General features: G+C 48.0%; 1 protein-coding gene across 1 annotated transcript; it reads left to right on the top strand.

The window, feature by feature from the left end:
- Nucleotides 1–10,911: 10,911 nt before the first annotated feature.
- SP8 (Sp8 transcription factor) lies at nt 10,912–13,438 on the top strand. Its single transcript, XM_035021433.1, has 2 exons — nt 10,912–10,932; nt 11,936–13,438. The coding sequence occupies exons 1-2, from the start codon at nt 10,912–10,914 to the stop codon at nt 13,436–13,438; spliced, it is 1,524 nt and encodes a 507-aa protein (XP_034877324.1).
- The last annotated feature ends 269 nt before the right edge of the window (nt 13,439–13,707 follow it).

The raw sequence follows: 13,707 nt of genomic DNA, 5'->3' as shown, positions 1-13,707 counted from the left end.
CGCGTGTGCCCCCCCGCGGGCAGCCTGCGCGGGGGCCCGGAAGGTGCGAGGCGGCGCGGGCCTGCGCGCTGGGCCGGCGGCGGAGGGCCAGCGGGCCCGGGGACTGCCGGCGGTCGCGGGAGGGGGCGCGGGGGGGTCGGAGGGAAGGGGAGGGAGTGGCGAGCCGGGAAGAAGGGGGAGTGCAAATATTGTGACTGCTGGGTACGGAAACTATCTGCCGAGCCGTCGGAGATCCCCGCTCAGGCTCCCGAAGACTGCCTTGGAAGCTCGACGGCCCCCTGTTTGAAAGGACTCCCCGACAACCGTCACTCATTTCTTCCCGATCCTGCGACGGTGGGGAAAGTTGTCCACTACTCTCCTTTTATTCTAGTTTTCCCAAGGACAGGATATTAATTAAACTGACTTCTTGGGAAGCTTCAGCTCCTGGGCGGTTGCCATTATTGCAGGCTGATGTGAGGTGGGAGCCTGTCTTTCTTCTAGGCCCCCACCCCACCCTTTGGCTGTAGCCTCGGGTTTTCTTTGCCAGGCTCCTGACCTGATCCCTTAGGTAGCCGTAGTACAGAAAAGGGACACAAGATCAGTGGTAAACTCTATAGGGCAAAATACCCCGAATATGCGTGAAACCGAAAGCGGGAGCATCTCTCGAGTTGTCAGGACAGTTAATCGCGGGAACGCGCGGATCTTCGCGGCTTCCTGGGTCCACTGCGGTCTCAGCGAGCCCATCCCCTCTTTGGGACACTCGGTCCGCAAGGTTCTCCCCTCCCACTGAGTTATGGACTGGGACACACCAGGCCTTTTAATTTCCTCCCGCATACTTGTAAACCTACATTTTTTTCCCACCTATTTCTAACCGTTTTGGAATTTCTGTTCTTAAGTCTTAGGTAACGAAAGGAGTGGAAATTCGAATCATCCAAGCTTGAGTTAAGAAAAAAAGTAGTTAGACTTAGTTGGTAAATCAACAGCAAAATCACCTAATAAAACTGGTTGTGAATACCTAAGGCTTGTTTTGAAATTTTGAATACCATATATTAATTGGCCAATTTTCAGTTAAATCTGCTAAGATCTATTAAAACACAAGTTGAGCAAAAGACTCTTTACTGCCCTAATACCAGTCAATCAATAAAATCAATAGTGCAGGTGTCTTTTAGCAACAACAAACATTACTTGTGGTGTAACTTTGGCTCTTATTAGTTTTCTACACACCTCTTCTTTAGAGTCCCATTTGGTAAGTATGCCAAAATTGCAGAAATCATTATTGTCATCCTTTTGTTCTCTAAGCTTAGAGGACTCCTTGAACCAAAGCAGAAAAAGGTTTGAAGTGGGTTCATTAATCCTTCTAACATTTTTATCCAGAAAGTTTCAAATAAACTGACCTTGGACAGTACTAGTCAAATCGTCTGGGTTTGCAACGACTGTTTTTTTCTAGCTTCAAGGGGTGTATAGGAAGTGGGGGGATTATGACTAAATAAGAACAGGTGTCATCTAGAAAACTACTTGAGGCACCATCTACAGAAAAATGAGAACTTTCTGTTGTTAACAGCTGCCCTTTTGATGGTAATGGGCATCTCACTTCAGGGCGGTAAATGCTGAGTGTAGACTCCAAAGTTGTGGGCTTTGGTTCTTCCAGTGTTTGCTTTCTTCAGTGTTGATTGAAGACCAATGTGTTTGCCTTATGAGACCACACTGGAAAATGTTTTTAGAACAATTACAGACATGACAATAATGAGTTCAGCTTATTTCTTTTACCTTAAGAAATGTTGCAAAAAATTAGGAAAGAAACCTTTAAGTAAAGACAGGGGAGAGGGAAAGAGGGGACTATGGAGGCTACTGCAGGTTAAGTGCAGACACTTCAAGAGGAAAGAGTTTGATCTCTCCTCACTCTTTCAGTCATGCAATCTTGGCCCTTGTTTTGAATTAAAATGTGGCAGCCTTCTTTGATGGCCAGCAGGGTCCTGGTTATTTAAGATGGAGAACCATCAAGACAATGTGGGGAGGGGGAGGAGGAGTGATGCTAAGTGTTTGGAAGAAATGGAACTGTGAAACCATTCAGTAAGTTGGAATTTTGGGTGAGGCGACTGAGGAAAATTGCGTTCTCAGTATCTGAGCAGGCTTTATTACTTTTCCAGAATCCATAAGCAAGAATAAAGATTTTATTTCCTCTCAAAAGGTGGTAACCTCTGCTGAGTACATGAGTCCATACTTGTCAAGCCTAAAAAACGCGTTCCCTGTTCTGCCAAGATGGGCTTTTCTGTCAGGATTTGGAAGGGGTCTTCACACTGGGTAAGGTAGATGCCCTGAACCCAGTGATTGGTGCATCACGTCGTGAATTTCCTAGAGCTGATGTAGGTATTTTATTTCTAACACCCTCTGAAGTGAGGGCGGAATCTGATAATGGGTCCCCCTGAACATACATACAATCTTATTCCTTGTTCCCTAGCCCAGCCACCCTGAGCTGCGGGGGGGAAAGGGGCTAAGGTGGCTAGCACCTGTCTAATAGGGGAGAAGGACTGCATAGACATGACGCCATGAAGAGCACTAATCCAATCTGTAGCCTGGGTTGGTGAAATTAATCACTGCCGTTCCTTCCGTTTCCACCTAGAACTCTCCAGTTACCAGTAAAATCGACTCTCTCTTCGCAGGTGGAGGAAACTGGGCGTGAGCGGCGGGTCGGGCCAAGACCATTGCGAAGTCCTGCAAAACTCGCTGAAATCAGGCGTGAAAGATGTTCAAAAATGACCTGGCGCAAAGCTTTTGATGTGTAGGGATGAGCGGGTTGTGGGGTTGTGAGGGCGCTAACCCTAAACTACTAGGGCTGCGGGGGCGGTACTCAGCCCAGCGATTGTGCTGGACCAGGCAAATGCCGGATTCACACGACGCCCCTTTGCTGTGACCAATAGAGACGTCCAGTTCGATTACCACGGAAACTCTCCGGGCTAATTCAACTTGACCCAAATGTGTGACCCATCTCGTTTACTAGGGTAAGGGGGGGGGGGGCCGTGACTCCCTTCACTTCGGCGGCACCTGAAAACGTGGAGCTGTGAGCAAGAGTGGGGGTGGGTGGGTGGGGGGGTGGGTGTCGGCGCATATATTCGATTTCCAAACATCTTTTGATGCTGTCTTCTCATTTGTAATTTACAAACCCAGTAAATTTCAAAGAGCCTGAGAGTGTTATCAAACCTAAATGCACTGTCAGCTCTCCTCCAGAATTAGGTTTTCGCTTTACTCTTAAAATCCTTTGCTAAGAAATGTGTGGACTCACTATCTGAATCCCCCTGTAAGAAACACTCATCAAGAGAAATGAGTTAAATATAATATAACTGAGGTAGATTTTTTAATAAAGTTGAAGCGCACAAAAATACCCCAATATATTGTGCAGCCTCATTCAGGAAAACATATCAGTTCATATCCCCACAAGAATTCTTTCCCCTCGTATCCTCAAAGTGGCTTCTGATAGCTCTACTTCTTAAGAAGAAGAAAAAAAAAAGTTAGCAAAAGCCTGCGCCCAAGTTTTGGGTGGGATTCAATATTCTAAGCAAAATATGCTCAACAGATGATAGTAGAGATGAAGCCAGAAAACAACTCCAGCTATTTAAACTGCCAAATGAGACATAAAGCTGCATTGTAAAAATCATCTGGAAAACAGGTTTTCCCATTGAAGTCGCTATGTGTTAATTACTGTGAGCTGGAAGGCTGGAGATCGAATGCTGGAAGCCGACTTTCACCCCGCATACGTAAACGGAAAAAGTGCTGAACTGCAGCCAGAGGGCTCCTGCTCGGACTCATTGCCATGCATGCCTAGACATTAATATGTGTTCATGGAGGGCTCGTACAGTACGAGGTGTTATTTCCTTATAAAGAAACACCAGGTCTCGCTTTCCATTCTTCTTACAAAATTATTCGCATTATTTATGCTACATTGAGCGATCTAATTTCTTCGTGATAGTCAGCTAATTGCTCTGGCAGGTAATTAGAAGCGGTTTACAACGCAAAGGGCTTTTGCATTGCCCCTTGGATTATTAAGTTGCGCTGTAAATTATACCATATTTGCTGGGGAAAAATTCTTTTGAGCAAGTTCTCTTCCTGCGATCCGAGATGAAATCGGCTCCCCCCCATACACACCCCTCCCTAGCCACCCCCACTGCCACCACACCCCCTGCTTTTCCTGGACTCAGAGTCGAATGATTCTAAAGCACGCGATTTTGTTCGTGTTCACTGGGCCGAAATAACGTGGCCATTATGGCCTGAAATGGGCCAGGTTTGAAGCGAGCTTCCTGCGCGCCTGCAATATCCAGCAGGCATGTGGGAAAAGAACGGCTTAAATGGGGACATCTGTTCAGTGCTGCTCATCTTACTCTTACAGCCAGGTCAGGTTAGGAGAATAACCTGTTCGCCACCTTTTTTCTTGTTAATAAGACTATTAGAAAAAAAAAGCAAGCACACACACACAAACAACACTAATTGAGCTGCCATATAAGCAAAGAATCAAACATACAAAGGTAGCAGCTGAGTTAAAGAGGAACTGTAAAAAATAACCATTGGGTTATTTCAGGGAATATCTACAAGACTTCTGTCAGAAAAAGAAAAGAGAAGAAAATCAGAATATGTGAGTTCAAAAATGCTCTCTACAGAAAAAAATGGGTTTACTTAAGAGATTTTAAGAATTCAACAAAGAATGGTTTGTTTTCAGGTTTTCATTTTAATAAAATTGACCTGAAGGTAAACCCCAGTGGATTTTTTTTTTCTTAAGCCTTCAAGTACTCTGAGGTTCCACACTTTTTGTTGTTGGTGTTATTTGGGTCTGTGTTATCTTTGAAGGTCTGTTGACAAACCCCAAGTGGGAGCATCCTAGTTTATCCCATGATTTTAGAAAAACGAACTGTATCCCCTTTCATTAAATATCACCCAATGGTAAACCTTGTACAATGGTTTGAACACATGTGTGGTTAAACCCAGAGACCAGAGCAGCTCCTAGATTATTTGTAATTAAGCACAATTCCCAAAGTAACATTTATCTTCCCGAAACTACGATTGCAATTGTCAACCGTCTGGAGGAGACCACGAGGTAATCTGGGAGCATTACCTCCTCTAGTAACAGAACAGAATGAAAAGAAATCAATAATGTTGAGGATAAGAATTTAGTAGTTTTTAACTCCGCATGTTAGCTGTGAGAAAGTGATATATAATACCAAAAGAGAAAACAGCTGAAACAAATCCATTCCAGGAAAAAATCAAGGACAAACTCGTTTGAATGTCTAAGCCTCTCTTCCTTGCCTTGCACAACAAAAATACACACACGCACACACACACCCCATTCAGCCGAAATGAGCAAACTCTTTTCCCCATGTGTGTATCCTTCATTTACATGATGAAGGAAGAATACAAAGTGCCGTAGAATTAACTATCAATTTCATCTGTGGGCTGGCAGAGAGGACTATGAAATATACCATAGAGTACACGCCTGCCTGTAAAACTAGCACACAATCCTATCAACATACTATGAGAATGTGAACATTATGCATGTAGACAACAAATAAGGAAATAAGATTTTTTATTCCCTTAATTTAGGAAGAAATACCTATTTTGGTGAATATCTTCATATTTTCCTACCAATGAACTTACCTACATACTCATATGATTGATACATGGGAAAAGTCCTCCTTGTCTTCTGAATATATGCGATCTGAATGCCCTAGCTAAAGTGAATCAAAGTATGTAATATCCTAAGTTAGATGGGTAAATCTCTTTTAATTAAACCATTGCTAACTTTTGAATGTTTTGAAATGGCAGAGAAGAAAAAAGTATTAAGCAGTGTGACACAGAAGAAAAATAGCGAGTCAATTAACAAAAAATATGGAATGTTTTCTCAAGTGGTCCTATTTATTCAAAAGGAGTCACCAAGGCAATGCTTTGCATCCAGCAGGAGATCCTATGCAAGTAGATGAAGAGTTACTATTGCTTCACTGTGGTCAACAAATACATCCAATTAAGCAGTACCAGGAAAGTAAGGACTCGGCTGTAAATGTGGCCGGACAGTTTGAAACCGAATAACCTCACTAATAGGGGCTATTGTTCAGCGTGGAAGTTCCCATTTTCCAATCAGGAAAATACAGCCCTCTCTGGGCTCTGGACGACTGATCCCTTCCCACCTACGGTTCAACAATCTGCCACCAGCGAGGAGCTTTTATTACCTCCCTTCCCAGGAAATGTTAGGCAACTTCCTAGTAAGGCCTCCCCAAAACAGGAGTGGACTGCAGAAGGGCACCCCTCTGGAATCCACAGGTTCACGCCTGGCCAGGTTTTCTGTTCAGCAGGAAAGTAACTTTGACCAGAGACCTCCCGACCACGACGAGATAGCCCCCAACCTGGCCCAGCCCGCCGCTCCCTGCATCCGGCGGCGGCGCTCGGCTGCCTCACCAATCCCTCTTCGCGCTTTATTTAGTAACCAGCACGTCCGCGCAAGGTCCCATCACAGTGGCCAGGGATAGGGGGCTGTCTTCCCATTTCGGAAGAGGCGCCTGCCAGGCACTCGCGGCCGGCTCCGCGTTCACTCGGTCCGCCGCGGGCACCGGCCGATCAGCTTCCAGAGCTTGCGCGTCCCTGCCAACGCTCCGGAAACCAAGATGCGAAGAGCCCGGTTTAAACGTACCCAGCAGAGGTACGCGCCTATATGCAGTAGTTCGTGTGCATTCTTTTTTTTTTTTTTTTTTTTTCCTTTCAGGCTTTTTCAGAGCTGTGTATATACCGGACCACACTTAGTCCCAAAAACCGTATTTGGTGTAGATGTGTTGCCGGACACTTGAAAGCCTGGATAACTTTGATGTTTTCCACTATAAATCCTTAATTGCACTTAATGGTTACAAATGGTTTTATTTACTTGTCGTTGTATCTACACATTTTAATCTACTTCACCCAACAGCGGAGGCATATTTCACTCCCCACTCCCTGAAAAGGAAGAGCAAGGATCGAGGCCTCTAATTTGCTTTTAGGACCTTTTATTTCTTTGGTTGTGAAAGTGTAAGAGCTCCAAATCGCAGCATTGATTAGTCTTCAAACCCGCCTGCAAAAAAAGCCCCCGTTCTTCACTCAATCTAAGGAGATGTTGATGTATATTGTAGCTGCAAGGTGTTAGATATACTTGAGCAAGTTGTTCCCAGGATGTAAATTAGGTCCCAAAAGCTGTTGTCCAAATCGAAGAAACAGAGAAATTAATCTGGGAGACTATCCATCATCACTGGTAATAAAGAGAGCGACATGGATGAGACAGATGATATGATTAAGGGGCTGTGGTCGTTTTAATTAACTTTTTGCTGTCCTGTAATGATCAAACTGGTCACCAGACCCGGTCAATAAGCATGTTAATATCAAACAAATAAAACCAGGGATGATTAAAAACCTCCTGGTTTATTAAATTTGAAATTCAAATGAAATTTATGCTGCAGATGCATACAGAATGCTAATAGATTTTAGCTTTATTGAAAGTGGATCCCACAGGTTTGCAACAAACAGCAGAATATCTGTCTACTCCGCTCCTTGCGAGCACGTTCAACTTGATATGGGGTGGGGGAAACTTTTAATGTTAGAAAGTCTGCACTTCCTTTCTTCCTCCTTCCCTTCAAAACCTCTATATTGTCATAGCACAATACTCAAGAGTAATGATCAATATCACAAAAGGTAAACTGAACTGTATGTGTTATGAAATGCTCTGCCGGACAGGTTGTATCTACAATGGATTACAGATGTTTCTTCCTGTGGGGGATTCAAAAATGATTGAGTCACTTCTCCAAAGTGGATAAAGAGCTGCCATTAAGACCAGTTTCATTGAAACCAGAAGCAAGATTATTGCTGTTTTAATTTTTGGTCAATTATGGAATGTTTTTGTTTTTCCTTTTTAACTCTGTTGTCTTATGCCTTATGACAAACACTAACCACTTCTTTTGGGGAGGGGAAAGGGAGGGGCATTGTATAAGGGGAAAAAATGCCCTTTGATCAATACTAATATGAAATAAACACCTAACTTTTTTTAATGGGATAAGTGGAATATGTATGTATGTATGTATGTATGTATGTATGTATATATGTGTATATCTCCATCTATATCTCTATATATCTTCTAATGAAGAAAGATGCACATACAAACCTTTGTGAAAATCCCCAAATGCTGCAACCTTATACAAATCGAAGAATCCAGTATGTTCACTAAATCCACACCAATGTTATCCCCCATTATCATAGGAAGAATGACATATTATTCTAAAGTGAATTTATAAAATAAAAAATCTTAGAAGTAGGGAGCTCAAAACTGTAATCACATGAGGCTGAGTTTTTTCTGATTCCAGCATTTTTTGAGGAAACTGGTTAATGCTTCTATTTACTCTCAGAATCAGCATTTAACTTTTTTAGTAGTCTTGCCTCACTTCCTTCTAGAAGATAGGAGGATAAAAAGATAAAATAAGTAACTACTCAAAGAAAGGAGTCTTCTTTCAAAGCTTTTTTTCTCCACCTTTGAGGGAGACGGTATTGATTAGAATTAAACCCCAAATTTGAACAACTGTGTATTAGGTCCTTAAAATGAATATCATTATAGAAAGAGACCAAAGCAATGAAGTTAATTCTCTTTTATTTGTTAAACGGAGTTCCCTCCTTCCCCCACCCCTTCCTCCTTCTGGGCTGGCCTGTCACGCCTTCTCAACACGCTAAAATCATTCAGAGTGGCTTGCAGGGAGAAACACGACATTTATGGTAAGCGTCAGCCTTCAGAGAAAGAAAGCAGTTCATTAATTTACTTCACACTTACTTCAAAGTATGAGAATGTACCTTATCCCCTTAATCAATAGATATGATGTACAGTCAATATCCCAACACTGTTAAAAAGGGGTCAGAAACACACACTCTCAGGCCACAAACATCAGCCTCAACTCTGCTCAGTAAAACTTAAACAAATGATACAACCTGACTTTGGAGTTTAGTAAACCCAAGGAGGATTTTTCTGTCTCTCTTTTTTTAACATCTCCAGAAGCTCTTGATGCACTTGAGGAGGGTTCAAAAACAATAAAATGAAAATGTTTCCCCAGTCAAGACACTTTGCCCAGCTAGTAACATTTTAATCAATTTTGCATTAAAAATAGATTTCTGAGAACATTGGTAACTGCTTAAAACTAGAATTACTTAAAAAAAAAACAAACCATGAAATATTCAATGGTGCTGGAAAGGCTGTGGACTTTTTAGCTACACTGGTATGGTATTTACTGTGGTTTAAGATGTTCCTTTGTGGGGACAGTAAAATTGTAATGACATTTCTGAAGACAACTAAGAACACAAATGGGAAGCAAGTTCTAAAGCCCACCGAATTTGAACTAAGTGTATCTATTTGCATGCACACATACTCATAGCTATTAGGCCCAAACGCCATTAGACGCCTCCATACATGTGGTCCAAGATTTGTCAAAGGGCTCTCTATTCTCTGATAAATAAAACCCACAGATTTCGGTCAAAATATTCATTTTTTTTCCTCAGGAAGTGTCAATGAGGCTTCCTGTGAAAACTTCTAAATTCCATAAAACGTTCCCCATTTTTTTCACCCAAAGAAAAAAAACAATACTCTCTCACCCCCCATCTCTATCTAATCCTTTTGTATTGAAATTTACTCAGAGTCGTGGGACTAACACGCTCGTCCCCTAGAGTGAGACTTGCACTTCCAAAGCGGAATCCCACCTCAGGAGGGAAAGGGAAAAAAAAAAAAAAAAAAAAGCCACCGAATCAAAGTAACAACTCGTAGACGCAGGCGCATACACGCCCTAACTCACCCCTAAAAATACCCCTCAGCCGCCCGAAGTTTCTACCCTTCCGCTGTAGAGCTGCGAAAGTGTAGGTAGGTATTAATACGATTTCCTTCAAAAATGTGGTGACAGTGTCCAAGAAGTTAAGAAAAAAACATCACTCAAGATTTTAGGTACAAGGAACCAGAGGCAGTTGGCGACAGAGACAGCGTTTGTGAGTATTTGTTTACTCAGCGTCCCTCAACTTCGCAGTTTCACTCTTCAAATCGTCGATTTCTTTCGGTGTAGGTACACTTTACCGCACTGTTCCTATTCTCCACCCCCAGCTTTGTTGCCCACGCGCGCGCGCGCGTGCACACACACACACACACCCCCCACCCTCTTCTCACACACATTCACACAGCCTTCCTCTCCCTCACTTCCTCTCCTGCACACACACGCATCCACCTCCCTCCTCTCTCACACACACACATATTCATATTCCTCCCTCTCCCCCCACACCAAACACACTCACACACCACCTCCCCTTACTCTCTACCGCCCTGTCCTTCTTCTCTCCCTAGGTTTGTCACTCACAGTTACACTATAGTACACTCACACCCTTCCCCCAACACTTTTCTGATCTGTCCCTCTACCCTCCTGTCACACATGGTTATATTGTCACCCCTAAGACCCTCTCCCTTCTCTGCACTGTCTACCCTCCTCCCCCTCCGCCACGCTGTCACTGCTACACCACCACATGCACTACCCCTTACCCCCGCCCCCGGTCTGCACTGTCTTCCCCTTCTCAGCTGGGTCACACACGCACACAGTTACATTGTTGCACACTCACACACCGCTTTGTAACACACGCGCAGTCGCTCGCGCCCCTCCCGCTACCGTTCCCTTCCCCCCCCGCCCCCCCGCCGCGGCCCGCGGCGGCGCCGATGACCTCACGGCGCGCGCGCGGCGCGGCCCGGCGAGGCCGCAGATTGGCTGGCCGCGCCTCCGCGGCACTTCAAAGCCGGAGAGGGAGCTACAATTGTGGTGGAATGGGCGGAACTGATCATTGTATTGCACACCTCTAAAAAAAACACTGCCTCTGATTTATCAATATAAAAAAGATCCTCTGAGAGGAGGAGGGCACTTTTGTGTGATGGCAACTTCACTTCTAGGGGTGAGTCTCAGGATTTTCTCTTGCTGGTTTAATTAGTTTCCTTTTATTGCCGATCGGAGGGGGTTAAAGTCGCCCCGGCCAGGCCACGGGCTATCAGTCTCTATTGAGAGCTTTTTTTTTTTCCCTTTAAATACAAGTGAGTTTGGAGAAAAGAAAGAGGGGGAGAGGGGGGCAGAGTCACTTTTTTCAGCGCAGGAAAGGGTTCGAAGGGCATTTAGACCAGCCACCTCGCAGCGCCCGGCCGCTCCCTGCCCGGGAGTCGTGCGCCCAGTCCATTTTATATGCGACGATTTCGGGGGTAAAGAGAGCAAGTTTTTCCTCCTGAGCAAACTGCAGATTTTCCCTCTTCCCCTTAAAAAATACCACAGCCCGCCTTGTCTTGCAGGTACGTTAAACCCGTCTCTCTCTCTCTTTTTACTTTTGTAGACTTTTTTTTTTTTTTTTAAGAAAATAAAAAGAAAAGCAGGAAGAGCGAGCGAGCCCTCTAGTTTGACCTCTTTTGGCCTGGGAGAAACAACCCAGCATGGGTTTCTGGGGACCGGAACAGGATTTTCAAAGCTCTCTCTGGATTACAGGGGAAGCGCTCTTAAAAGCAGTCCAGTGGTTTTTTACCCCAGGCTTCTCGGCAAAGGAAACTTCCTTCCTCCCCAATCTGGACTTTTTGCTTGCTTGTTTGTTTCGAAGTGCCTGGGGCCTTGTGTGCACGGGAGTGTTGTTTTAGGCGAGAATACTTGTCAAACTCTTCTTTAGCATGGCGCTTTGCTCCCGAATCAGAAGCCGGCAGCCAAACTTGTCCCCTCCCGTAGAGTAGGAAGCAGCCGGGTGCCAGGGCTGTTGGGGGAGCCAGGTGAGTTGGTGGCGGCGCGCCGCAACGAGAGACGGGGTGCCGTGGGGCGTTTTGGAGGCTACCGGAGGGCTGATGCACATTTCTTTCCTCCCTCCCCCACCGGCCTTTTGCCCACCGCCCCCTCCCCCACCCCTTCTCCTCTCCTCCTTCTCGCAGGAAGAACCGAGGTTGGGATCCACTCCTCTGGCCATGCTTGCTGCTACCTGTAATAAGATCGGCAGCCCCAGCCCGTCTCCCTCCTCCCTCTCGGACAGCTCTTCTTCCTTCGGCAAAGGCTTCCACCCCTGGAAACGTTCCTCGTCCTCCTCCTCCGGCAGCTGCAACGTAGTGGGTTCCAGTCTCTCGAGCTTCGGCGTGTCGGGGGCCTCCAGGAACGGCGGTACGTCCTCGGCGGCGGCGGCGGCCGCGGCGGCGGCGGCGGCGGCGGCGGCCCTGGTATCCGACTCGTTCAGCTGCGGCGGCTCGCCGGGCTCCAGCGCCTTCTCCCTGACCTCCAGCAGCGCCGCCGCCGCCGCCGCGGCCGCCGCGGCCGCCGCCTCCAGCTCGCCCTTCGCAAACGACTATTCGGTGTTCCAGGCCCCTGGTGTATCAGGGGGTAGCGGCGGAGGGGGCGGCGGCGGCGGCGGCGGCTCCTCCGCGCACTCTCAGGACGGCTCCCACCAGCCCGTGTTCATTTCCAAGGTGCACACCTCGGTGGACGGGCTGCAGGGCATCTACCCGCGCGTGGGCATGGCGCACCCGTACGAGTCGTGGTTCAAGCCCTCGCACCCGGGCCTGGGCGCCGCCGGCGACGTGGGCTCGGCCGGCGCCTCCAGCTGGTGGGACGTGGGTGCCGGCTGGATCGACGTGCAGAACCCGAATGGCGCGGCGGCGCTGCCCGGCTCGCTGCACCCTGCCGCCGGGGGGCTCCAGACCTCGCTGCACTCGCCGCTCGGAGGCTACAACTCGGATTACTCGGGCCTGAGCCACTCGGCCTTCAGCAGCGGCGCCTCCTCGCACCTGCTCAGCCCCGCCGGGCAGCACCTCATGGACGGCTTCAAGCCAGTGCTGCCCGGCTCCTACCCGGACTCGGCCCCGTCGCCGCTGGCCGGCGCTGGGGGCTCCATGCTGAGCGCTGGGCCGTCGGCGCCGCTGGGGGGCTCCCCGCGCTCCTCCGCTCGCCGCTACTCGGGTCGCGCCACCTGCGACTGCCCCAACTGCCAGGAGGCGGAGCGGCTGGGCCCGGCCGGGGCCAGCCTGCGGCGCAAGGGCCTGCACAGCTGCCACATCCCGGGCTGCGGCAAGGTGTACGGCAAGACGTCGCACCTCAAGGCGCACCTGCGCTGGCACACGGGCGAGCGGCCCTTCGTGTGCAACTGGCTCTTCTGCGGCAAGCGCTTCACGCGCTCCGACGAGCTGCAGCGGCACCTGCGGACCCACACGGGCGAGAAGCGCTTCGCCTGTCCTGTCTGCAACAAACGCTTCATGCGCAGCGACCACCTCAGCAAGCACGTGAAGACGCACAGCGGCGGCGGCGGCGGCGGCTCGGCGGGCTCGGGTAGCGGCGGCAAGAAGGGCAGCGACACCGACAGCGAGCACAGTGCGGCGGGCAGCCCGCCCTGCCACTCCCCGGAGTTGCTGCAGCCCCCGGAGCCCGGGCACCGCAACGGCCTGGAGTGACGCGCATCCTGCGGCTGCCCTTCTCGACCCCCTGCCGTCCCGGTCCACTTGGGCCCCGTCTGTCCTGGCCTCTCCTCCAGCCTCTTCCCACTCTCCATCCTGCGCGCACTTTCTGTCCCTTTCAGTCTCTGTCTCTGTCTCTGTCTCGCTCAACTCACTCTTGTGACTTGACTTTGTAAAGGGGATATGGACATGTAAGTAACACCCGTTGCTCTCCTGGGCCCTGGCTTTCCCGTCTCCACCAGGTAACACAACCGGAGCCCTTGACT

Source organism: Mirounga leonina, unplaced genomic scaffold (genome assembly GCF_011800145.1).
Source record: "Mirounga leonina isolate KUSES-001 unplaced genomic scaffold, KU_Mleo_1.0 Mir_174, whole genome shotgun sequence".
Classification (NCBI taxonomy): domain Eukaryota; kingdom Metazoa; phylum Chordata; class Mammalia; order Carnivora; family Phocidae; genus Mirounga; species Mirounga leonina.
The sequence above is the reverse complement of the archived record's forward strand: the minus strand, read 5'-3'. Positions and strand labels throughout refer to the sequence as shown.